This window comes from Danio rerio, chromosome 21 (genome assembly GCF_049306965.1).
Source record: "Danio rerio strain Tuebingen ecotype United States chromosome 21, GRCz12tu, whole genome shotgun sequence".
NCBI lineage: Eukaryota > Metazoa > Chordata > Actinopteri > Cypriniformes > Danionidae > Danio > Danio rerio.
The window spans coordinates 6,978,919-7,004,701 of record NC_133196.1 but is presented as its reverse complement, the minus strand read 5'-3'; the positions used below and the strand labels follow the sequence as shown (position 1 = coordinate 7,004,701).

The 25,783-nt window shown below is 37.9% G+C and overlaps 1 protein-coding gene and 1 long non-coding RNA gene across 7 annotated transcripts in view; one reads left to right on the top strand and one right to left on the bottom strand.

Annotated features, from left to right (window-relative positions):
* The window catches only part of LOC137488778 (uncharacterized), a 385,094-nt gene that overhangs the window by 1,029 nt on the left and 358,282 nt on the right, over positions 1-25,783 (top strand). The gene's annotated exons all lie outside the window — the stretch shown is intronic.
* shroom3 (shroom family member 3) overlaps positions 1-25,783 on the bottom strand; it is a 150,774-nt gene that overhangs the window by 15,468 nt on the left and 109,523 nt on the right. For 3 of the 6 annotated variants that reach the window (XM_073934227.1, XM_073934230.1, NM_001278851.1), the window contains 5 exon segments: positions 13,397-13,531; positions 6,927-9,891; positions 5,668-5,729; positions 4,528-5,223; positions 1,894-2,202 (listed from right to left, as the gene is read on the bottom strand). In XM_073934227.1, coding sequence (XP_073790328.1) covers positions 1,894-2,202; positions 4,528-5,223; positions 5,668-5,729; positions 6,927-9,891; positions 13,397-13,531 — 4,167 coding nt within the window. 6 annotated transcript variants of the gene reach the window in all.

Sequence of the window (25,783 nt, the reverse complement as noted above, 5' to 3'; positions counted from 1 at the left end):
TAACAAAAATGTCAGTATATATTTTTTATAGTTGTCACTTAATTTTTGTTTAGTTTTGGTCGGTAGAAACTTGTTTGTCATGAAAATTACGTTAAAAATGTTTCGTCAAATTAACACGGGTCTGGAGAGATCTCCCCTCATGGCTGTGAGTTGCTTTGGGTGTAGTTCAAGTTCATTTATTTATAAAGCATATTTAAAAACAAGAGTGCTGTACATAAGTCAAAGTAAAATAAAAAGACAGAATATAAAAACAGAAATAAGCTAAGAAAAGTGACTGAATAAAAAAAAAAAAGCAATAGAAAAGACTATTAAAATAACATTAAAAAGCCAAGCTGAATAGGTACGTTTTAGGAGTGATTTAATTATAGACAGTGATTGAGCCATTCTAATATCATGGGGCAAAGTGTTCCATAACCGAGGACCCGCCACAGAGAAAGCTCTGTCCCCTCTGAGGAACTAAAAGAAGATTTTGATCACTTGATCTAAGAGATCTTGAGTGTAAAAATGCAGGAGATTTGATAGATAGGTTGGGGTTAGATTGAATGGATTTATATACCAGTCAAAGCACTTTAAAATCAACTCTGATTTGGATGGGCAGCCAATAAGAAGATGGATAATGTGGTCATGTTTCCGTCTGTTACAAATAAATCTAGCAGTAGGGCTGCGCGATTATGGGAAAAATCATAATCACGATTATTTTTGTCATAATTGTAATCACGATTATTCAAAACGATTATCAGTTGAAGTCAAAATTATTCGCCCTTCTGTGAATTATTTTATTTATATATAAATATTTCTCAAATGGTGTTTAACAGAGGATTTTTTTTTACAGTATTTCCTGTAATATTGTTTCTTCTGAAAAAAGGCTTATTTGTTTTATTTCGGCTAGAATAAAAGCAGGTTTAAATATTTTGAAACCTATTTTATTAGCTTAATATTATTAGCCCCTTTAAGCTATTTATGTGTTACACATACTGTTTTACAATAACACTAGTTAAGCCTTTGAATGTCACTTTAAGTTGAATACTAGTGTCTTGAAGAATATCTAGTGAAATATTATTTACTGTCATCATAGCAAAGACAAAAGAAATCAGTTATTGAAAATGAGTTAATAAATCTGTTGTGTTTAAACTGCTTTAAGCATCTTCACTGTCAGGATTAAACTTTAGCTAAAAAAGTCCTTCAGCCAATAGCAGTGAGGGATTTTCTCCTTTTGTTGTTTGATTAATAATAAAAACAGGCGGCAGCAGGACTATTGTGCGCTGTGTCTTTAAGAATAGTGTGGATCAGATATGGTTTCTCTTTCAAGTGTCATTTGATGCTCAACTTGTTTGTTTAATACACAAGTGAGGGTTAATATGAATAATCACTAAACACCACGCTCTGACACAAATGTGCATGTATTTGACCATTAAAGGGCTCACAAGCGCGGCACGCACACACAATAGCATATGCTCTTTTGCGCTTTTAAAATATAAATGATGTGCATCCCGTGCTGCAAAAGGCACATTACAGTACATGCTTTTAGTCATTTTCAAGTGGAACTGAGCTTTGCAGAGTAACAAATGTGTACAACTGGAAAGGGGGCGGTATATGATGGAATAACCGTTTATCTCGATTAATGGTTTTACTTAACTATTAGAAGCCAAAATTATAACTGGATTTTCAATTAATTGCACAGCCCTATCTAGCAGCAGGACCAACTGAAGGCGAGAAATTTGTGATTTTAAAATGCCACAGTAAAGTGCATTGCAGTAGTCTAACCGTGCTGTAATAAAAGCGTGGACGGCCATCTCTATTGTAGTGGGTGTATGGCAATGCACAATAAATGCGCTAAATAAAAACACATTTCATTACATTACATATGGTCAATTTGCACAGCCCTAAGCTCACCTGTTGTCCAGATGCCCGCTGCTTGTCCTGTGTGAAGGGAAGATGTCCTCCATCAGGTCCAGTGTGGTTTTACCAGCCCAGGTGTCCAGAAGTGAGGTCAGCGATTTGTCATGCTTCACCAGCTCTCTGGCTAAAGTCTCCACGAGCCGCTCTGTGTGTGTCCGCTCTCTCCGGGACAGAAGATGACAGTCTGACCCCAATATCTCAGAGGCATCCAGCTCTAAAGGACTAACTGGTGGAGTCGAGCTGTTAGTTGTTGGTGGTTCAGGCTCTGGATGGGCTGTTGCATTTGTCAGATTCTCATCGCTGCTATAATGTAAATGATAGAAAGTCATGTTACATTGATATGGGAATATGAAGGGTTCAGTGCAAGTTAAGCTCAATCATTTCCACTTATCTTTTAAATAAGCAGACCTCTTGGTTAAAAGTAATGCATTTAAAGTGATTGTTCACCCAAAATGGACAATTTTGGCATCATTTACTTGGAGAGTTTCTGCATTCTCTAAAACACTGACGTTTTTGAAAAAGGTTGAAAATTGTAAACAATGACTTCCATAGGATTTGTTTTTTCTTCCATGGAAGTCAATGGTTACTTCTAAACTTTTCAGAATGTTTTTTTTTTTTTTTTGTGAAAAAGGAACCTTTTGAAGGTTTAAAACCACTTGAGGATGATTGAATAGCATGTACATTTTCATTTTGGGTGAACTATCCCTTTAAAATGGAAGTCATTAGGGGCAGCTTGTAAGCATTCGTGTACTTTTTAAATGGTTGAATTGGATAGAGATAATATTACTTTTAAAGTGATTTCAGTATGCTAAATATCACTAACTTTGTTCTCAAGAAATAAACCACAGAAAGATTGTGGAAATGATGATTTGTCTTTTTCAGTTTGAATGATAGAGAAATAAGGCGCAGTAGGTAGTGCTGTCCCCTCACAGTAAGAAGGTCGCTAGGTCGCTGGTTCGAACCTCGGCTCAGTTGGCGTGTCTGTGTGGAGTTTGCATGTTCTCCCTGCCTTCGCGTGGGTTTCCTCCGGGTGCTCCGGTTTCCCCCACAGTCCAAAGACATGCAGTACAGGTGAATTGGGTAGGCTAAATTGTCCGTAGTGTATGAGTGTGTGTGTGAATGTGTGTGTGGATGTTTCCCAGAAATGGGTTGCGGCTGGAAGGGCATCCGCTGTGTAAAAAAAACTTGCTGGATAAGTTGGTGGTTCATTCCACTGTGGCGACCCCGGATTAATAAAGGGACTAAGCTGACAAGAAAAAGAATGATAGAGAAGTAAGTTCCAACAGAATATTAATGTGTATTTCATAAAATATTACCTTTTATTATTTTTACTTTTAAGTCCAAACAACTTAAAATCTATAGAAATTTTTATTTGTCGGAAATAGCTTAAATATTTGGATATGATGTTGTTTTAAATACGTTGTAAACAGCACATCTCAAGGAATTTTTTTTTGCATTAATCAGGTGTAATTTAAACATGCAAGTGTAACAATATATTGCAAAATATACAATAAATATAACTTAATATACTAACTACTAAAATGTCAAAATATTTTGTGAATTTAATTTACATTACTTTTAGATCTATATTATCAATACTTTTTGTATATTTGTGTTTCTTTTGTATATTGTTCATTCATTCATTCAGTTTTAATCGCTTTTCCGGGGCTGGTTTGTGGTGGCAGCAAGCTAAGGAAGACAACCTCAGATGCATCTCGAGGCATTCCCAAGCCAGCTAAAAGACATAATCCCTCCAACGTCTCCTGGGTCTCCCTTATGCCTGGAACACTTTCCTATGTAGGCGTCCAAACAGATGCTCGAACCACCTCAGCTGACTTCTCTCGATGTGGAGAAGCAGCGGCTCTACTATGAGCTCCTCCCGGGTGACAGAGCTCCTTACTCTGTCTATAAGAGTGCGCCCTGCCACCCTGTGAAGGAAACTCATTTCAACCACTTGTATCGAAGATCTTGTCCTTTCAGTCATGACCCAAAGCTCATGACAATAGATGAGAGTAGGAACGTAGATTGACCGGTAAATCGAGAGCTTTGCCTTTCGGCTCAGCCATTTCTTTACAACAACAGACCGGTACATCGACTGCATTACTGCTGCCGCAACACTTTTTGCTGCCGCAACCAACCTGGAGATAGCAAACCACCTTTTTCCGGTGGCGCACCATGGCCTCAGACTTCGAGATGCTGATTCTCATGTATATTATGTTATTTATTACTCTTACCTTTTTCAATTTAAGTGACAAGTTAATTACTTTTTGTGGTATTCAGTTAGATGCCACAAATGCTGCTGGTTAAGCTGAACTTGTTTTAGGTTTAACTTGTTTTGACCCTAGAGTATACCTTTACATGTGACTGTACAATTACATGACATGAAGAAAGTGATGGATGTGTTTGTTTTTCTATTTGTTGGAACAACATTCTTATCAAACAAATCATTAGCCAAACCCTAATTTACTTTAAAAAGGGATATAACTACCAGGCATGTGCACAGGTAGGAATCAACCTCTGCCTCTTGGATAAAAAATGCCCCCTCAAAAATGAATGACTGAAAGTGCCCCCCGCTCTTTGCCCAACCCATTACCATAATCGCGATTGCAATAAGGAGCATGTCTCTACCTGATGGGATGTAATGGATGCTGTGAAATCTCAGTCAGACCCACATCCTCATCGACTGGAGGTGTAAGAGGTGGAGGAGGTGGGAAATCCTCCATAATCTCTATTTCTCTATAAGGCAGTGGTGGTGGTGGAGGAGAAGGTGTTGGTGGAGCTATAAACACTTCATCATCATCTTGAGACCTAGCTATGTTGTGCATATTGTGAAGGCTAGACTCTGAGATGCGAAGAGAGAGAAGTGGTTTTGTTGGGGAGACTGGACTTATGGAAAGTTTTGAGCTGGATGATGAAGTTGGTGGTGATGGAGTGTTGACCAGACATGGGAAATCCTTCAGGGTGTCTTCAGAAGTACTGGTGTCGTTGGAGTTTTGCCGAATCATTCCTGGTGCTGTGGACGGACTCTTCTGATTTTGTGGGCCAGTTTCTGGAAATGCAATAGAGTCTAGGTTTGGTTGACACAGTCTGTCTCCGTTTTGCCAGTCGGGGTGGGTGTTAGTGCCTGGAGAGGTTAAAGGGCAAGGAAGTCCTACAGATGCAGCTAGACCAGATGCACTTTGTGCTCTAGGCCGGTCCGAATATCTCTGACGCTCTCGTCTCAACACTGGTGCATTTTGCTGTACTGGACCTTGGTTTAGCTGGTAACTCCTCTCCATACGTGTTGAAATTGATGGCTGTTTAGGTCCCATGTTCGCCAACAGCCTATAAAAAGAAATTTAAAGCTTATAAAGATGCATTTGTCAAATTTCCAGTACCTGTCTTCTTTAAAGTGATGGCATCCCAATAATTGGTCTTTCAATGCCTTGTGGGAATTTGTGCATAAATCAAAACAACTCAAAAAATAGCTGCAGTCAGACTCCTGTCACTGCTACTGACCAATTAAGGGTTGGTCCTTAATACCTTTTATGGCTAAATATTTCCATAATACTCATTTTAAATAGTTTTGTACTGGCAAAGAAATTCCTGCTCTTTAAAGGACTGATCTACTGATTTGCCTTCTTCAGAAATGTCTGTCTTATAATTGTAGCTGAAACCTGTTTTGCAAAATAATATCTGCGGGTTGCATGTGGGACTCAAGGGAGAAACAACTCGAGAGTGTTTATTTGTTGGAAAAAGGAAGTGTTATATATAACCACACACACAAACCTGTTTTCTGAGAAATTCTTGGAGGAACCTCTAAGTAACTGAAGGTCTCTCGCTGAAAAGTCCTAAACAAAAAGAGAACACAGAAACATTTAATATTTTATTTCAGCAGGTGATGTAGCACTTTTTGGTACAGATGGCAACAAAAATATGAATAGAAAGAGTAGTGTACCAGGAAGAGGAAGTTAATCATTAGTTTATTGTTGGGACTTTCATGGGGATATTCATGTTAATTTTAAACTCTACCGCATGCCGTGACTACTGATAAACTAAGATTCGTTAATAAAAAATAAAGGGACATGGCATGACAACATCCTCAAAGTTGAACTATGCTGTATTCAACTAGCACAAACTATGAACAGATGTAGAGACTGTGCTTGGTTTTGATGGTTTATTCATGGGCAGAATGTTTGGGTAAAAGTACAGTATTGTCAAGTAATAGTCAGTGTGTTGGTATTTTCTATACCACTTAAACAATTTCTAGTTTTGCAATGCTGGGGGAAATTGGAATTTCACAGAATAGTTGTATTTTGACTGTACGCGGTCATCATCATACCAGAAACATTATCGTTTACATAAAGGATAATTATTCTCTTAGATAAATTGCTTTCTTAACCATTCCAAATATTTCGAAACCAAAACCATGACGGGTTGTCCATTATCTCCAACTCCTCCCCTCTGGCACAGAAGGATTGCAGTTATCTGCTGCACATCTGTCAGATCTCGGACTACAGCCCAGGCTCTGTGGCACCAAACAGGAAGTGAGGAGCACTGGCCTCTTCCTGTGGAGCACCAGGAGTGGGCACAAAAAAAAAAAAACGATTATCTGCCCATCTCAAGGAAAGGGACTACTCCTTTGCCCTTCAACGGACAGACCACCAAGTACCATAATTGGCTGAAAACTATTCACTGATTATCACTGAGAACATGCTTGGCTGTTAAAAGAGATAGTTCCCCTAATAGTTTGGGTGAGTCTGGGTGTGGAAAATGTAGATTCTTTTGAGAATTTTCAATCCTGCATTTTTCATTAATAAAAGTTAATCTATTTAATATACAGTAGACAACATTTGAAATGGATCAAAACCTTTCATCAAAGTTGTTCTAAAACTATTAAACAATACCTATTGTTGTCTTACAAAATAATTTGGAAAACTTTTTTGATCCACTTTAAATGTTGACTACTGTAGTTGTGTGGAATGATGTCATGGTTCTGCAGTAATTAGAACCAATGACACAGTCAAGTTTTCCTAATAAATTGTTACCTGACTAACGTTTTCCACTGGAGATGACTTTGATCTGAAGTGTTGAGGAATGGGACGTTCTTCACTACGGTCCAGCAAATCCTCAGCTGAAGCTGACCTCCCTGAGGTTCTGGCTGTGGTGGCTCTTTCAAAAACTTCAAGGTGCTGCGGAAGGGTATGTCTAGTTAGGGCTGGGCCTGGTTTATGAGATTCAGGATATGCGACTTGTGACTGATGGCCAAAAACCTCAAGCCTACTGTGAATTTGAGTGGCCCTATTTGGGTAAAAGTTGCTTTGCATTCCTGCTGGAAGGGTGGAGGCTTTACGAATACCACCAGAGAGACCATCATATCCTGGCTCCTGCAAAGAGGACAGACTTGGGGTGGAGCTGAGGCTCCGTGAGTCTGCAGAAGATGAAGTGGACTGTATATAAGCACTTTGTGGGCGGTTTGGGCGTCCATCTATTCTTCTACCCGTTTTACGCTCCATGTACTCGACAAGAGCATCTTGCTGCATTTGCTTCAAATCGGGCCTAGAGGAGAACAGTCTAGGGTCAGCATTACGGTTTGCCACCTGCTCAAACATTCTGCGCCGGTCTGCAACACTTGTCTCACTTGACAGAAACTGCTGTTGAACCCTCCTCTCAACTTGATTGATTTCCTGAGTCACTCCAACTTCATGCATATTTTCAGGCTCAGAATATGATCGTTTCTTTTGCTCCATTGTGAACCGTTTGCGTCCACAAATCCGCAAAACTGGGGGTCCAACAGCTGGGACACTGGGGAGTTCAGGAGGAGTGGTTCTGTTTTGTGCTTCAACAGGAACAACATGGCGTTCTTTTGGAGTGTGTGGTGATGTTGTAACTGCTTTGGGACTTGTATTGGTTCCTTTTCGCTCTAGGGACATGTGCTTGGCTGGTACTGGTGGAGGGTTAACACCAAAGTCACGCCTTCTGAAGGAAGTTGATCTCAAAACCTTAGACTGGGCATCTTTAAGGCTGTCTCTGTATGCTCTGTTAAAAGATGTGTCTTGAATAGCACCCAACATGTCATGAATATCTCCTTTACCATTACCCTCACCAAGCTGAAAGGTGCTCTTACTCCTTTGAAGATACTTCTTCTGAGTGACTGTAGGGTCTTGTTGCTGGTGATATTGTATTTGATCACTACTCCCACGTCTTGTATGGAAATCCTGCTGCATATCAGCATGTCCATCATAGCTCTCAGTTCTCTGGTAACTCTCAGTAACTGAGCTGTTGCTTCTCTCCAACATGGTGCGCACACCGTCCTTACCAGAAAAGGAACCCTTGGCACTGGAGGGTCTCGCTGGTTGGTTCAGCCGAGGTGTGGATCCATAATGGGACAGGCTGCTCTGACTGCGAGGTTTGACTTGCTGTCTCTCAAAATGACTGACTTTCTCCAGGACTGACATGCTACGCTCACTCTGAAAACTGCAATGGCTGGTTGTACTTTCAGGACTTACACATCGCTGAACCTCTGCAAGTGCATTCTCCAGTCTGGTCAGGGGGTTATCCAAGTCTTGACCTCTCTGCCGGAGAGCACTAGAGTCACTGTAGTGCATTGAAGGTTTGACTATGTTGTCATTTCCTTGAGTCTGAATGAAATTTCCTCCATATGTTTGAGCAACTTGTCCCTGTACAATTTTTCCAGAGTGTATTGGGTCTGGATGGACAGTTTCCTCATTAGTTTTGTTTTGTTCTTCATTTCGAGCTGGCCTGTAGTTGTCGTAAACTGAATCAACAGAATACCTTTGCCTCTCTCCTCTTGGTTGCACAGGGGTGTAAGGGTCTCTCCTCTCTAGGGGAACATGAGGGGTCTGTGACTTCTGCATTTGTGGTTGAAAATGAGGCCTATAAAAACTAGGTTTGACTTGTGAGTCATCTTGAACTCTATCAGAAAGCCTAGGTTCTGCCAAAGGAAGTGTTTGGACAGGGTTCAGCGTGGGAGCATTGCTTTGGTATCCGTTTTCAGCGGCGAGCCTGTCCTCTTTTACAAGTCCACCCAAGCGGTCACAGTGATTGTTGTGCTTGCTCTCCTTGGCCAGTGCTGGGTATACACTACCAGAATTAGGGTTGCTGGTTGGGATTTGTGCAAAATGAGGCTCTGGAGGAGGAACAGGGTAGACGCCAGTTGGTAACATGAAGCGGCCAGGTTGTGCGGGCTGAGGAATGCCTTGCTTGGGTTTGGTTGTGGGGCTACTTTCAGGACTTTTTTCAATCACTGTATGCAACTGACCTTCAGCTCCAAATGAGGACTTTCCTGTTGCCACAGAACCACTAGAGTGTTGCCAGAAACCCTTTGAAAGTGCCCTTTGTGACCGAGCATGTTCAAGACTCGACCAAGAGTTTGGACGTTCGTGATTGCGAAATGCTGCATAGCTGTCACTGCGTAATGGGGGAGCTGGTGCCCCCTTTAGGTTCTCAAAGGAGTGCCGGCTGTGCATTGGATCCCAGACTGGCCCAAAACTCTGCCGTTGTGAGCTGGAAGTGCTTCCACTACTCCCACTGCTTTCACTACTACTGCTGCCACGATGACAGATTATGCCACTTTTAGACCGTGCTCTGCTGTCATTGGTTCTCATTAGAGCTGCAGAGGTGATCTCGTGCTCCTCAGACACCCCCTGTTGGTTGTCATACACAGTGCGTACGTAGCGTATATCCGCCTGCTGCATCCCTTCCCTCTGTGGAACATTCTCCATGGAATAGGACCTTTCCTTGTTAAATGATGGTGTGGCTGCAAGGTACTCTGGGATACTGGAGCTGGTGGAGAACGAGCTGTATGCAGAATCCCGCTTGTTGTGTAGATGATCGATGCTGCTGGATGATTTCGAGGATGATAGATGATAGCAGGAGCTGTAAGCTGGGTGACTGTGGTCAAGGCTTTCCATGCTGCCCCGGGAACTATACTGATCAGGGCTCTTCCTAAGAAATCCCGTCTCAAATCCTGATAGGTCTGTGGTGGAAGCACTGCAGGGAAAAACGAGATGCATATTACAGTATGAACTATGATCCTCATACATGAGTTGGTAAAATTAAACGCCTACGAAGCAATCTGATTGGTTGAGCAGTTTTACCTGAGGTCTCATGGAATGATTTATAAGACAATGCACACAATAACATGCTTACTTGTATAAAGGTGGGAAATATAAGATAAGAACAGACATAAAAGCAATAGTATTGTTTTATTGGAGTAATATATTACCAAAGTTATTAGCGGTCTGAGCTAAGTTAGTAGCAGTTTCAGACTTGGATAGACATCAAAAAGATTGGTTTACTGCTTCTTATGAAATTAGAATGACCTCACAATTTGAGTTCGCTGTCTCTCTGACTCAATTACTCACCAGAAATAGTAAAGATAAGAATAGCGATGCAGTTGATGTTTTTGATGTCTGGACTGTTTACATGTCTGTTTTTATTACAATACGAAATCCATAAAGCTGTAGTGAATGTGCTTGGAGATTTAATTCCCTCATACATTCTTTTCTCTTCCCTGGTAAAGTGACTAATCTATACCAACAGATCTATTACAGACTCATTGATTGTGGGAATCTGCTGCGTACTGTAAAGGTTGGAACTATTCTGTTTTTGTGAGTGTGGGACAGTGATGCCCTGGGTTTCCTGAGGCGACTGCCCTTGTATGGTTATGCGATTGCCGGACTCTGAAAGCTGGCATCAGAGTGCTGGTATTTCTGCTGGCATAATTAATATGATGTCACTGAGCCATTGTCAGCAGCTCTGCAATCACCCCTCTAAGAAGTAGATCAACCAATCACAGGTCAGGCCATCAGACAGTGACCACCAGCTCTCAGAAAGTGGCACACTATTGGTGTAGCCCATGGTGACCATCGCCATAGGAACCTTTTATAGGGTGTCGAGGGAGTGTCATTTGAAAGAATGTTTTTTTTTTTCCCTCCCCATTAGACTGTGCGTCAGTGCTTTTCTCTCTGGTCCTCTTCAAACACTCTAAATGTTTTCTTCCAGTGTCATCACTGAAGGCCCCTGAACGTTCTGGTCTAAATACAGCGATAATGACCGAGATAACGTGCACACAAGGCTTTTGAATGTTTGGGCAACAAAATAAAATATGTCCTCTGCTTATGCCATGAATGCACACAACAGGAAACTCCCAAACCAAGGACAATACAGTCACGTCTGAACCAAGATAATCAGCATTCATATCTACAGTGCTAACGGTCATGTTGATGCACTTTTTTTTTTTAAGCCATGATTTATGTCAAGAAAGAAATGTCCTATTTTTGTATGCACAACTAGTGTTTTTACCCATACCGATACACTTCCGGTGAACGGTTAATGCGTCTTTTTCAATTTTATATGGTTCCTTTTACAGCATCGATGTAGTAATGTAATTTAAATGTGTTAAATAGACTAGTGGTTAGAGTGCCGACATATGGTGCAGTAGCATGCCAGGACGTCCAGAGTTCGAATCCCGGCTCAAGGACATTTCCCTACCATACCCCCCCCCCCCCCCCCTCTCTCTCTCTCTCTCCAACTTCGCTTCCTCTCTCAATTCTGTCCTATCTAAAAAAGGCTCCCCCTAAAAAAATAGGCTTAAGAATTCATTTAATTGTTCAAGCATAAAACAAGACGAAAAGCTGTTAACACGCACGCGCCTGTCAGGGTTAGCAGGCTAGTGCAGAAGCTCCATTGAATATACCGGAGTAAAATAAATGTTCATATTTTAAAGACATGGTGCGAAAAAATTTAATTCAATGCAGTGCTTCTTGTACAATTTGAGACCTACTTTATATCAGGCAGTGAAGATCGTTGATGTGTAAAAAGAAATGGACCTTAAACGTCATTTTGTAACGGCATACAGTCCACCAGAAGCGCTTGACCCAGGTTGCTGAATAATTTAAAGTCCTTCTGCAAAAACCCTATTGGGATGTAATTATTAATTTGACTCACAGTGCAATACGAGTCAAGATAATAATCTCACGATTTTATCACATGTTTTTTTTTTTTTTGTCGGCACACTAACCACTAGGCTATAGTGCACTTATCACGCGTTTTTAACACAATTATTTGAGACAAAATTATGGTGAACAAGAGCCTTTTCATTTTTTTTCTCGAATACTGCACGTTTTTACAAAAAATCTTTTCTGCAATAACTAAATTTCAATTTTGTATAACAAAATCCAAAGAGAATAATAAAAACTAAAGAATGCTCTTTAATATCATTGGGGACTGAGATGGCTGGTGTGGAGAGTAAATCTTTCCTAAACTAGAGAGCACAAAAAATACAGATTTTAATATATAATATATGATATGTATGATATAATAAGCAAATTACTAAAAGCTGCATAAACTAAATTGAAAAAAGAGGGGGAAATGGAAGAATTCACTACCTGGATCTGTAACAGGCAGACCAGCCTGAAACCCCATCAAATTTATTTTCGAAAATAAATAAAATATTTTATTTATAAATTATAAATAAATTATTTTTTAATACAAATTTTAATATTTGCTTTTGAGGAAGTACTGTAATTTAATCGTTATTTTACTAATTTCACTCACCTCAATTTTTCTCAGTAATATTTGTGGGTAAATGTGACTTTGTAAGTTTACTCATATTAAACGTGCGATGTCTTCTGGTTGAATGCAGAGTTACAGACCAGCGTTAAGGTATATACTGCCACCTATGGTCATGATGTGTGTAAAATGGCTTAGCGCGGGTTTTTTGCGTCCACATGGCCTTTGTTTTGGGTGAATCAGTGTCATCATGATGTCATAGAAAGCGTCTAGATCCGGAATTTGCAGGGAATCTGCAGAATTACAGAATCGTTTGTATGATTTTGCGATAAATTCAGCAATCGCAAAATCCTGGAGGGACTGACTAAATAAAAAAGCAACAATTTCCGAGCAGAAATCTGAACAGAATATATCTAGTTTCAAAATTATTGGTGGTCAGTTTTTTTTTCTAGAGGAAATAGCAAAACTGAATCTTTCTCTTTCAATTATTATCAAACTAAAGACTTTTTTTAAAGAAATGATAGATGCAGCACTACACTATAGGTAGTTGTGATTAATGTGGTTTAGGCCAATAGGAGCATGATGCCCCCTTCAAAGACACATCATATTCTCTTTCTTTGAATAAATGACTTCATTGTTGTCAGTGGATTATTGCTAAGCAGACTTGGCTGAACCTTAAGTTGCATCGCTGGGAACTGTTAAAAATGTCATCTTCACTATTGTATCTCAGTAAGCTGACATGCTATCCCTGTGAGACTGAAAAACAGGCGGATAATAATTAAGAATGTATTTCTCTCGTTTCGCAACGCTACATGACTAGACCACAGTACTGCCCGACTCTAAATCTATTTAAAAATGAAAACCTCTTATTTCCCCTAATGTGTAAAATGCTGTTAGGTGTTTTTCTTAGTTTTAGTGTTGGTATAGTTACTGTACTTTGCCTATGTAGGGCAGAGTAGGTGTATGTGTGTGTTGCTCTGACCTGGAGTGGTAGCTCTGGTGCCAGGGGGCTCCCACACCACCCTGGGTGACCTGCATCATGCTGTCTGAGTCTTGAGGGCCGTCGCCCAGCTTTGTAGAATGCCAGGAATGAGGTCGAGATCCAGGCTCACTCCGTCTGTAAAAGAGACAATTGAGGGGGTCATATTATATCTTGTACTATTGTGATATTTTCAGCTTGCTTTAGTATTTAGTGTTGCTGTTTGATCATTAAAAGGTCTGCAGATAGAGTACCAGGTTTTCTCATGGTATTGAACACGCAGCATCTTAAATTGAAATATATCCAGTCCGAGAGGCAGAGCCTGGTTTTATTGAGTTTGTAATGTGTCATTGTAATGGTGTTTCACCGATCTAAGATAGTGATCAGTGTTGGGGTAACGCAAGTGACATAATAATGTTACTCTTCTAAGTAAGAAGTAAAGTAAAATTAATAAATAAATATTATTTGAGGTATTTAAAAAAATGTAATGCAACTTTAATTAATTAGGTTTAAAAAAATATGTTGCTGAATTTAAATTAACATAGTCATGTTGAATCTTGCGCTCATGTGAGAATGCGCTCATTATTTATTTATTGTTCTATGTAAACCATGCCTGTCAACCCTCCCGTTTTTCCCTGGATTCACCTGTAATTTACAATTATATCCAGCTATCATCCCGTAGAGAGATTTCCCTGTATTTCTCTCATATTTTTAATCTTTCTATGAAGGGTGGCATTAAATATTAAAGAGCCGATTCTCCATACACGGAACTCATACCGCCTAACCACCAGGGGACGCCCCTTGCTCTAAAATTTTAATTTGTTTTGTGCTTTTTTTTTATTTAGGCAAGAAAACACTTTGAAGTAAGATTCCCTTCATTTCCGTAACAGGCGCCGTTGTACTTCCTATAAAGTCCTCAAAACAGTCAGTTCATGTAGCAGTGCGTGACTGTCAGACGTGCTCCATAGTAATAAATGGGCGCTGTTACAATAACGAATTCTGTACACATGATGGGTTTTGGGTGTGTGTTTCAACAGACATATAATAATAATTAATAATAATAATAATAATAATAATAATATCCAAGCATGTCGATCTTGGTAGGTCTTCATTTAAACGCAACAAATTTTGTCTTAAATGAGCATAAAAAGTCTGGAAAAAAATGTAATGCTTTTATTATGGATCTGTGCATTTTTTAAAGTGACACCTCTGTTATTTAATGTGATCAAACGAAAAATGTAACGATTCATTCACTGCTCTTTAATCAATGTTTGAACTATACAGTGAAGAAAAGGTTAATGGGACTTGAAGTTAATTTTCAATTTGTTTATAATAACTATTAACTTTAAATAGGCTAAACTTAAATTTTATTTGCAGCTTTTTCTACTGTATGCTATTTATTTTATCCTTATTAATAAATAAATAATTAAAAAATAAATAATAACAATAATAATAAAAAAAAACTGACCATTTCAACTTTATTTACAACAAAACAGCTCCAGATTAACAGTTTTAGGGGGGATGTAAAAGAGTTCAGACTGCATGATTGGTATGCAGCAGGTATACACACACGCACACACACACACACACACACACACACACACACACACACACACACACACAAGTGAATGCTGCTCTCTCATTGGCTGTAGGCGATCGCTGATGTTATTTTCAGTCAAAACTCATTTCACACGGCATGATTTGAATCGCCGACAGCTCCAGATATTTAGCATGCCAAATATCTCACAGGCATCGGCGACTCATCGGCGATTCTCTCAGTTCGCGTCTTTGAAAGTTCATACTGTGTGATTGTCACTCACATGCAGGAGCACAGATTTGCCTGTGATTTCAGGCATTTGTCGGCGATTTCTCAAAACCTGTCGGCGAGCCAAAGTCGGGGCCAAAATCACACAGTCTGAACTAGTCATTACTTTCACATCCCAATGTTGACCGGTGTGTTTTTTTGTGCGTTGGATATTGTTAATTTGTTTGTTGTTGCTGGAGTAACTGAAGCACAAGCTGTATAGGCATCGCCCCCTACTGGAATGGGGGCGGGGAGTAGTTTTAGTAAGTCATTAAATTATATTTGTATTATAGTTGTTAGAATATTGTTAGCTGTATTGTTTTAGTTTAAACTACTGAACAGTAGTAGCCATGGCCAGAATAAGAAATAAAGAAAAATACAAAACAAAAACTTGATTAAAGTAGTTTAGTGCAAAGTCACAGTGTCTAATATTATTACAAACTCTAAAATGTGATTTAAAACTTTATTATTTTTTAGAGCTTTGGGTCAGAATATGGCAAAAGTTTTTGTGATGTACATCAGAATCACTACACAACATAACATTCACATGAATAAATATGAAACAGAAATGATTAATATTATGTCATTGTTAAATGAAAAACAAAAGTACAAAGCAAAATGTGAAGCATGAAGCGACTGTAGTTTAATGTAAACATAAATCATGCATTGTGTGTTGTAGTCAAGGCCACAGAGAAAACAAAACATCCCTGAGGAATGTGGCACTGCATTATAAGCAGAATCTCGCAGTGTAAACAGCAGTAAATAGATACTTCCTAATCTAACCCCACCGACAATCTCAACTCGGACAATATTTGGACTGAGAATTTCAATTCTGTTACAAACATTTATAAACATCAATTCCTGAGAATGTGAAGTACAGTTGTGGGAAGGCTGAAGTAGATTATTTTCGCTGCCGTTTTATTTCTGGCGCAGGGAGCTGAAGTGTGTTTTTGAAACATGGCAAGAATGCCGGCATTGTCTAAAACAAAAACATTTTTGGTTTCATACGGCGTGGAACATAATGAATGTTTTTCATGTAACGATCAGCAGACTGTCTGTGACACACACACACACACACACACACACACACACACACACACACACACACACACACACACACACACACACAATGCCAGTCTGTGCCCGATCAGTCTGCTGACTGAAGTGACCTACTAAGGGCTTTAATGATGGTGTGAGTTCAGTGGCCAGAAAGACAAAGCCAGAATGAGACTAAAGATCATGTTCAGTCAGCTGACTGGGCAAATGCAGCACATTCCTCTCTCTGCTGCTCTTTTACTATTGTGTTGCCACTTTGGGCATCACCTGTAGAAATACAATTATAGGAGTATTGTATAGGTAAAGTTTTCTTAAGAAGAGATTTTTTTACTACAACTTCTAATAATATTATATATGACTGAATGAAGTATACAAAGTAGTAATATGTCATTGTAAAATAAAAAAGCGAAATAGAGATACAATGGTTTCAATGTAAACAACACATGCTTGTAAACATGCAATGTAAACAACACTGTTTATTAATATTATCATTAGTAGTAGTAATGCATCATGAGTTGACATCAACTAAAAATAAACTTTATTTTCATTTTTAACTTAATGTTAAATGTTTTGTTAAATATTTGTCAGTAAATACATTAATGGAACATTTTTAAGTATTACCAAAATAATATTGTTTAAATTTACATATATTAATAATAATAATAATAATAATAATAATAATAATAATAATAAGTGTTAAACTCATGGCAATTTGTTATTTTTTTAAAATTAATTTGTACAATCTCAATCGAACATTTAACTATGGTTTGCTACTTGCAGAAGTTTGAAGCAGCATCAACATCTGATAAGTGGTTCATGGAGTTGGAAAAGATTTTTACATTCAGAAAAGATCCTTTTTACTAAGGAAAGGAAAGAGCATGTTTTTTTTCTGAGCATGTGGGAATCAATTATTTAATTATTTTGACATATGCAGATTGTGGCACATCGTTAGTGTAATATTTGTATTTATCTTTTTAATTATTATTTTTTTTTTTAACATTATGGCTTGTTTTTGGTTGTTGTTGTTATTGTCCCATGTACTGTGTTGGTATGTAATCACTAGTTCACAAAAAATTGCACAAAAGCAATACAAAATATCTATTTTAAAGTAGGATTTGCTCATGCCCCAATGAGAGGTAATTTTATGGGTGGGGTTTGGGCAAAGCCGCCTCTTAAAAGTAATTGCAACTCTTCATACAAATGAAATCACATAAATTTGTACAGATTAGCCACTTTTATGACAATACGCAAAATAGTTACATTTCCTCATGAGATCGGGCTGAACAAGCACAGCAAACCTTAATTTTAAGCATTTAATTCTAACACAACTTATAACATATTGTAACACTACTACAACTACTACTACACTCAAAAATGATGTTGCTGTTTGTTCAAACTACTTATTTAAAACAAGCTTAAAACAACACCATTCTTGGGGTGATTTTGGGACAGCTTAATTGTTTTATGTTCAATCCACTTAAATTTGTAAAAACTAATGAGCTAACTTAATTCCTTCATCTTGTTCCAGCACAAATCGACGGGCGGAACCCAGCATTTTTTGTCCCAACACAAATAGATTAAGTTAGCTAAACTGTTACAAATGTAAGTGGATTGAACATAAAACAATTAAGTTGTCCCCCCAAAAACACAAGAATTGTGTTGATTCAACTCAAGTTATGTAGGTAATTTGAACACGCACCAAAATTTTTTTTTTTTTGTGATTTAATTTTTTTTTCTTCAATAATTAAACAGTACCATCAGTTTTAACATTTTTACCTCCTTTTAACACCCCCTTTTCCCTCCCCAACAGCGGCAGTGGCTGTAATTAGATGCTGCTATCATAAATCCAGTAAATAGAGATAAACAATATAAACTCAATAAATAGAAAAAAAACACACATGCAAAACCTAATAAGTATAAAAAATAAATAAATAGAAATTACATAAATACAATAAAAATAATAATACATAAGATAATTGTACTTTTACCGTGCGTCTCACCACAGTGACCTTATTCATTCTCCAAAACTGCTAAATAATTTCTCCATCTTCTGTGATAAACATCCAATTTATCTAGTAATCTGTCATTATTATTTTCATTTTTGAGTAAATGTAAACAAGCATGACTTTTACTAATGCATTAGTAAATGTTGGACTATGATAAATAAATGCTGTACAACAGTGTTTCTCAGCCACGTTCCTAAAGGACCACCAGCTCTGCACATTTCCCATGTCGTCTTAATTAAACACACCTGATTCAGATCATCAGCTCATTAGCAGAGACTGAAAGACCTGGAATGGGTGTAACAGACAAAGGAGACATCCAAAACATGCAGTGTTGGTGGTCCTCCAGGAACGTGGTTGAGGAACACTGCCGTACAAGATTGTTCATATGTAGTTAAATAATTAAATAACATTTAACTAATGGACCATCATTTTAAAGCATTATTCAAAATTATTACTAATAAATGAAACCAGAGCACCCAGAGGAAACCCACGCCAACACGGGAAGAACATGCAAACTCTACACAGAAATGCCGAATGGTTCAGCTGGGACTCAAACCACGGACCTTTACTGTTAGGCGACAGTGCTAACCACTGAGCCACCGGGCCGCCTCATTATTAATATTATAAAATGCAAATATTAAAATAAGCAAACGACTCTGCACTGTTGGTGAAGCTGCAATTTTGCAGATACAAACGGCTGATCTCATCTCCCAAAAAATGAAGTGTCTTCCTCCGGAGTCTTGTTTCCTCAACAACCCACTCTCTTAAACTCTGACCTTGTTCTACAGAGACCGAGATCAAGTGCTGCATCTGCGAAACATCTGGCCTATATGATGAACTCCCATTGAAGTATCTTTCCAGCCGCTTTAACACACCCTTCTTTAAAAGACCAACTCCTTCAGATTTGGACAAGATCAGTCATAATGACTCCAACAAGATCTGAAAGTAAAGGAAAAGAACTGCAGATGACAGAAAACACCCTTGATCACCTTCTGATGCTTGAAGGGTAAACAGGAAACTCTGATCCAGAAATGCTTATCTAGATTCACAGGAACGCAGACGCTTCAATCAGGGAGGAGGATAATTATGCTGCATTTTTTAAATACTTGCTGTAATGTTTAATGATATGCAGATTGCGGCTCTAAATGGCGTGACTGGCATGATTTTATTCATGTTTTGCATACATTTGAATATATATTGAAAATTTTTATTTTTGGCGTTTTTGCTATTACTTGACATGAAGTGAAGTGGAAGAGAGAGGGGGGTAGGATTGGGAAAGGTCTATGAGCCAGGATTCGAACTCGGGACAATTGGAGCGCTGCCGCACCATATGTCAGTGCACTATCACACTGACATGTTTAATTTTTTATTTAAAAAAATATATATATATTAGGTGGAAAACTATAGCTAAACAAAAAAATAAAATAAAATAAAATGCTCACAGTTAATTAATGTTAACAAGCACAGCGTGGGATTTTATGCATTAGTAAATGTTGTACTGTTAATAAATGGTAACATAAAAACTAACATTAACTATATGTGACCCTTATTGTAAAGTTTTACAATGATGTGATGGTTAACATATAAATATTGATTCACATATAAAGTTAAAGCTTTAAAATTGAGCTAAAATGTCATTTAAAAAATACAAAAAACAGAGAACTTGACATAATACAAAAATATAAGTGTAAGTTTTTATTCAAAATATTAATAAATATCCTACAATACTAGTACTATAAAAATAATCAACTTATCAATATGACTATAATAATGACAAAGCACTCAGATCATTAAAATGTACAAAATTGAATCAAATTCAAAATATTACTAAATGCATAAATACTTGGGAATTTACTAAATATTTATATATATAAAAAAACAATAACATGTAAATGTGTAGATGACCATCTACAACTATGTAAACTTTAAATGTAGATATGACTATCCTAAGAATTAAAACAAATCAAGTGGAAACAGAAAAATCTGAAATTAAAATGGAATGCAATGCAATTTTTGTTTATACAATTTTTTTCTGTATAAATTAGAATGGGGTACAAAACAACATTGCAGGCAAAAAAAACGAAAGGAAAAAAAAACAAAACACAACAACATTTTCTAAAATTCATTCATTTTCTTTTCAGCTTAGTCCCTTTATTAATCCGGGGTCGCAACTGCGGAATGAACCACCAACATATCCAGCACGTTTTTATGCAGCGGATGCCCTTCCAACCGCAACCCATGCAGAACATGCGAACTCCACACAGAAATGCTAACTGACCCAGCCGAGGCTCGAACCAGCGACCTTTTTGCTGTGAGGCGAATTTTCTAAAATATCTGCATTAAATTAATAATTTCTTTAAGTTTGCCTTAATTTGACACAACATGTTTATAAAGCAATTAAGGGTCCTCATCAATGCCATTTTTTCTCTTGCTGATAAATGATCAATAAATGATCAATCAAAATCAAAGAAATAAAAGTTTAATTTCACTGCTTGAAGTTTACACAGATGCTTTAAGGATTATGCATAACATTGCATGCATGAACAACAAAAAAAGAACATCAGAACATTTTCCTAAAGACCCGAGTGAAATAAATCTGTCTTAAAGAATAGTTCACCCCCAAAATTTAAAGTTTACTTACCATTTACTCTTCCTCAAGTGGTTTCAAACCTTTTATGAGTTTCTTTATTCTGTTGAACACTAAAAAAGATATTTTGAAGAATGCCGAAAACTTGACCTTTGACTCAGGGAAAAAAAAAACAAAACCATGGAAGTCAATGGTTACAATTTCCAACATTTTTCTAAATATCTTCTCTTGTGGTTAAGATTCAAGTTTAAATCAAGTACACTGTAAAAATTGATTTGCATTGGGACTACATGAAATAATTAAGTTAACTTACTAGTATTTGCAAATTTAAGTTGATTAAACAAAAAACTATTAAGTTGTCCCCCAAAAATCTCCAGAATTGTGTTATTTCAGCTGATTTTAAATCAGTCATTTGAACAAACAGCAAATTTCTTTTTTTGTGTGTGTGTGTAACGGGTGAATAAATGATGACAGAATTGACATTTTTGGGTGAACTACCCCTTAATTTCAGCTCAACATATTAATACTCAACTCTAAGGGCCCTCGTCAAGGCCATTTTTCTCTAGCTGGTAAATGATTAATCAGTGATCAATCAAAATCAAAGAAATAAAAGTTTAATTTCACTGCTTGAAGTTTTCACAGATGCTTTAAGGACAATGCATATCTGGAAAACAAGATATACTGGTTCTGTCTTCGCCCCAAAAATCTTGGTTTACTTACCGTTTACTCTCCCTCAAGTGATTTCAAACCTTTACAAGTGTCTATATTCTGTTGAACACTGCTGAAAATCAAACCATTGACTTCCATAGTATTTGTTTTTCCTACTATGGAAGTCAATAGTTACAATTTTCAACATTTTTCAAAATATCTTCTCTTGTGTTCAACATAAAAGTTTAAATCTGTAAAAAATGCTGCAAAAATGTATATGCTTTGGGACAACATAAAGGAAATATGTTAGCTTACTATTTTTTTCAAATTTAAGTTGATTCAACACAAAACAATTAAACTGTCCCAAAAAAGCTCAAGAATTGTGTTGTTTCAGCTCATTTTTAAATAAATGATCTTTGTTCAAATGACTTAAGTGTAAATGATGACAGAATGGACATTTTTGGGTGAACTATACCTTTAAGTATCCCTCAATTTCATCTTAACGTATTAATAACACAATAACTCAACTTAAATGTCCCCTATCAAACCTACAACACTCCGATTACCAGTCTATCCCTCACCCATCATCCCCAACACAATCAGCATGTTACCTTCCAGTAAGTCTGAGCACTCTGGAGATCAATCCAGTGGCCAAACCATTCACGCTCGTCTCTGACGGAGTCTTACAAAGAGCCCCATCTGACCGTCCAAGAGTCATTTTCTGCTTCCTCCGCAGCTTTTTGCGGTAAAAGGCCCCGAGCAGCTCCATGTTGTCCTCCACAGATAAAACCAAGAGTCAAATGCGAAGCCCGTCCGCGCAACAATCGTTAAGACGGGCAATTAAAGCATCATTAAAGTGACACGATAAGACCCTAAATAAACATCCTGCCCTCGCCAGCACTGGGGACGAACATATTTTCAGAGATATAGGGAGGAAAGGCTTGGATATATTAGAGAGTCCTGGAGTCGGAAAAGAGAGTGATACAACTCGCAGCTGAGAGCGAACGTTAACACATGATAGCAGCGTTCGCAACATCAGACAAAGACTGAGCTTTGTGTGCATCTTCCTTTCTGTTCGTCAATGTGATCCCAGACTAGTCAACAAGCCCATCCGTGGCCAGAGGGCAGCATGGGAACAGGAAGGCCACGGCAAGGGTGTGTCGCGGGGATGCTTTCATGTGTTTCTGACCTGCAGGCCATATTACAGGTGTATTTCTCACCTGTCTGCAGGATAAAGATCCCTTCACACCAACCACCAGCATAAGGATATATAGGAGTTACATTCGTTTTACTGATGCTTCAGTTTCTTTATACTTGCTGAATTCTGTTTTATTTTTTGGATATTTTTTTTTCTTCTTTTTGGCGAGGGCTTTTTAGTAATTACATTTTTAGTCAAATAAAATTGCCCTTTCATGTGTTTCTGACCTGCAGGGGTGTAACAGAACCGATGTATTTTTTGCACGTGCATTCATGCAACCATTACAACATCCAAAATGTTAAAAAAAACTTGGAGCAACAATTGATGACCAACTAAACTTCTCTGACCACATTTCTAGAACTGCTCGATCGTGCAGATTCGCACTCTATAACATCAGAAAGATCCGACCCTTCTTATCTGAACATGCAGCTCAACTCCTTGTTCAAGCTCTTGTTCTCTCCAAACTGGATTACTGCAACTCTCTACTAGCGGGGCTTCCAGCTAACTCTATCAAGCCTCTTCAACTGCTCCAGAATGCAGCAGCACGAGTGGTCTTTAATGAACATAAAAGAGCACGTGTCACTCCGCTACTCATTCGTTTGCACTGGCTGCCAGTTGCTGCTCGCATCAAATTCAAAGCTCTGATGTTTGCTTACAAAGCGACTTCTGGCTTTGCTTCTTCTTATCTGCACTCACTTCTGCAGATCTATGTGCCCTCCAGAAACTTGCGTTCTGTGAATGAACGTCGCCTCGTGGTTCCATCCCAAAGAGGGAAGAAATCACTTTCCCGAACGCTCACGTTCAATCTGCCCAGTTGGTGGAATGAACTCCCTAACTGCATCAGAACGGCAGAGTCACTCGCTGTTTTCAAGAAACGACTAAAAACTCAACTATTTAGTCTCCACTTCACTTCCTAATCTGCAATTGCCTCTCTGGATATACCACTAACTGTACTCAAAAAAAAAATTTAAAAAAAAAGTACTAATACTTTCCTTCTTAGACTTTACAGACCTGAAACTTGCCTATAGCACTTATTCATTGTTGCTCTTATAGTTGTGTAAATTGCTTCCTTGTCTTCATTCGTAAGTCGCTTTGGATAAAAGCTTCTGCTAAATGTAAATGTCATGCGGAATATAAAGATAAAAGTGATTTGATTTGATTTTAATTTGACCACTTCACACTAACAAACAGAGTTGTGCTGGTTACTGAAAAATAGTTACTAGTTACAGTTACTAGTTACTTCATTCAAAAAGTAAGATAATCACTTTATCGATTACTTACACCAAAAAGTAATGCATTACCGTACGCTCACACCGAAAGCGGCGAGAGCGTCATAGTAGCCGGAGGTAATTTATTTTCAATGAGAGCCGGCGGTGAGGAACAACGCGGCACGTCTGCACCAGTGTGGGCATCAAGAAGAGTTGAAATTAAGTCAGTTTTATGGTAATGAGCTATGACGCGGTTCGTCAGCAAACAATCAGAATGAAGAAGTCCACCACTTGAGAGGAGTTCAGAGAACACAGACCTGTGAACTTTGGTTCCGACCACAGTTGTTCCCCAAGGTTTGATTATTGCGGTTGGCAGATTTTCAATTATTTACAATGTTTTCTTACAGGAACATGCAATAAAAAAGTTACTGGCGAGTTACTGATGTGCATTAATTGTTTATATATTTATATTTAAAAAAGCGGGAATCTCACGCGACAGTACAAAACAGTTTTGCTGTATCAGGATAATTCAGACATATGGACACACTGGATAATTAAGTGGAGCAAACAGAGACCACATGCAACTCGACCTTCCATTGTTAAATGAATTTGATATGAAATGCACAACATTTTCACACTAGAAGCATGTTTTATGCAGGAATGTAACTGATATGCTGCAACGGGCCCTTTAAATACGAGATCAACGTAGCGAATTTTGACGCTCTCACCGTCGGAGCTGAAGGCAGACAGCGTTGTCATCTGGGCGGCCAGAGAGACCTTGGATGCTCTTACCGCTTTCGGCGCAGTTACTGTTAAAAGTAATTTTTGAGTTACTTTTCCAAAGGACATTTTCTAATGCTCCCATTAATGCCCTTATAACGACTCTTCAGTGTTGCATGGAAAATACAATACTGATCAGCTTTTCATTTTTAATTAGATTGCATTCTCACAAATAAAAAGATAGACTTAGTGTTTAAAAATGACTTTTTGTTTAAGTCAGACCAGCTGCACAAAAAATAGATAGCAAGGTGAAAAACCAGCTGAATATTATTTTTACAAACAAAAAACAAAAACTAAAGTTGCTTCAGCATCATAAAAGTTGTTGTATTTAACCCTTAAACATGTTCCTTCACAGCTTGAGTATGAGAACTAGCAACAATGTACAACAAACATGACCTTTATTACACAACCAATCTATTTATTTTTATTAAACCATACGAAATACCATATTTTAGCAATTAAAAAATTGTCATTTATAGATACTATATACTATAAATATTTACTATATATTATATAGTAGCTTATAGTCACTAGTTCTACTGGATTGCGACCCCTGGGGTAATTACATTTCATTAAAGACACAGCAATAGCTTCAGATGCAGCAGATTGAATTTATACCACCAGGTTAAAATTTCTGGCCCATTTACAGCACTGACATGCATAAAAAAAATTCAAGAAGATATCGGGGGTCGCGAGTCACTGACAATGTTATTTTGGGAGTCGCAGGCTGAAAAGTTTGGGAACCCCTGTTATAGACAACCATACATTTAATGCGTTTTAAACGAAACAAAAACATAACAGCGGCTCAAAAATGAAATCTGAGCAATTTTCAAACTAACTACAAATTAAATGTGGTATGTCAGCAACTCATGGTAAGTAAGCTATGTATATTCTGTGAAGATCAGTCAATTTATCAGCGGATTGCTCGAATGTCAGCTTATAAACAGACCAGCTGAACTTTGCAGCTTTAAAACACTCCAGTGTCGATGTATCTGTGGTTACACGCAGTAAACAGCGGTGAGTTCAGTGAACCGATGACCTTCAAGGCCAATCACAATCATTTCTGTTTAGCAAGGGAACACAATGGCAAATCAGTGATGTTT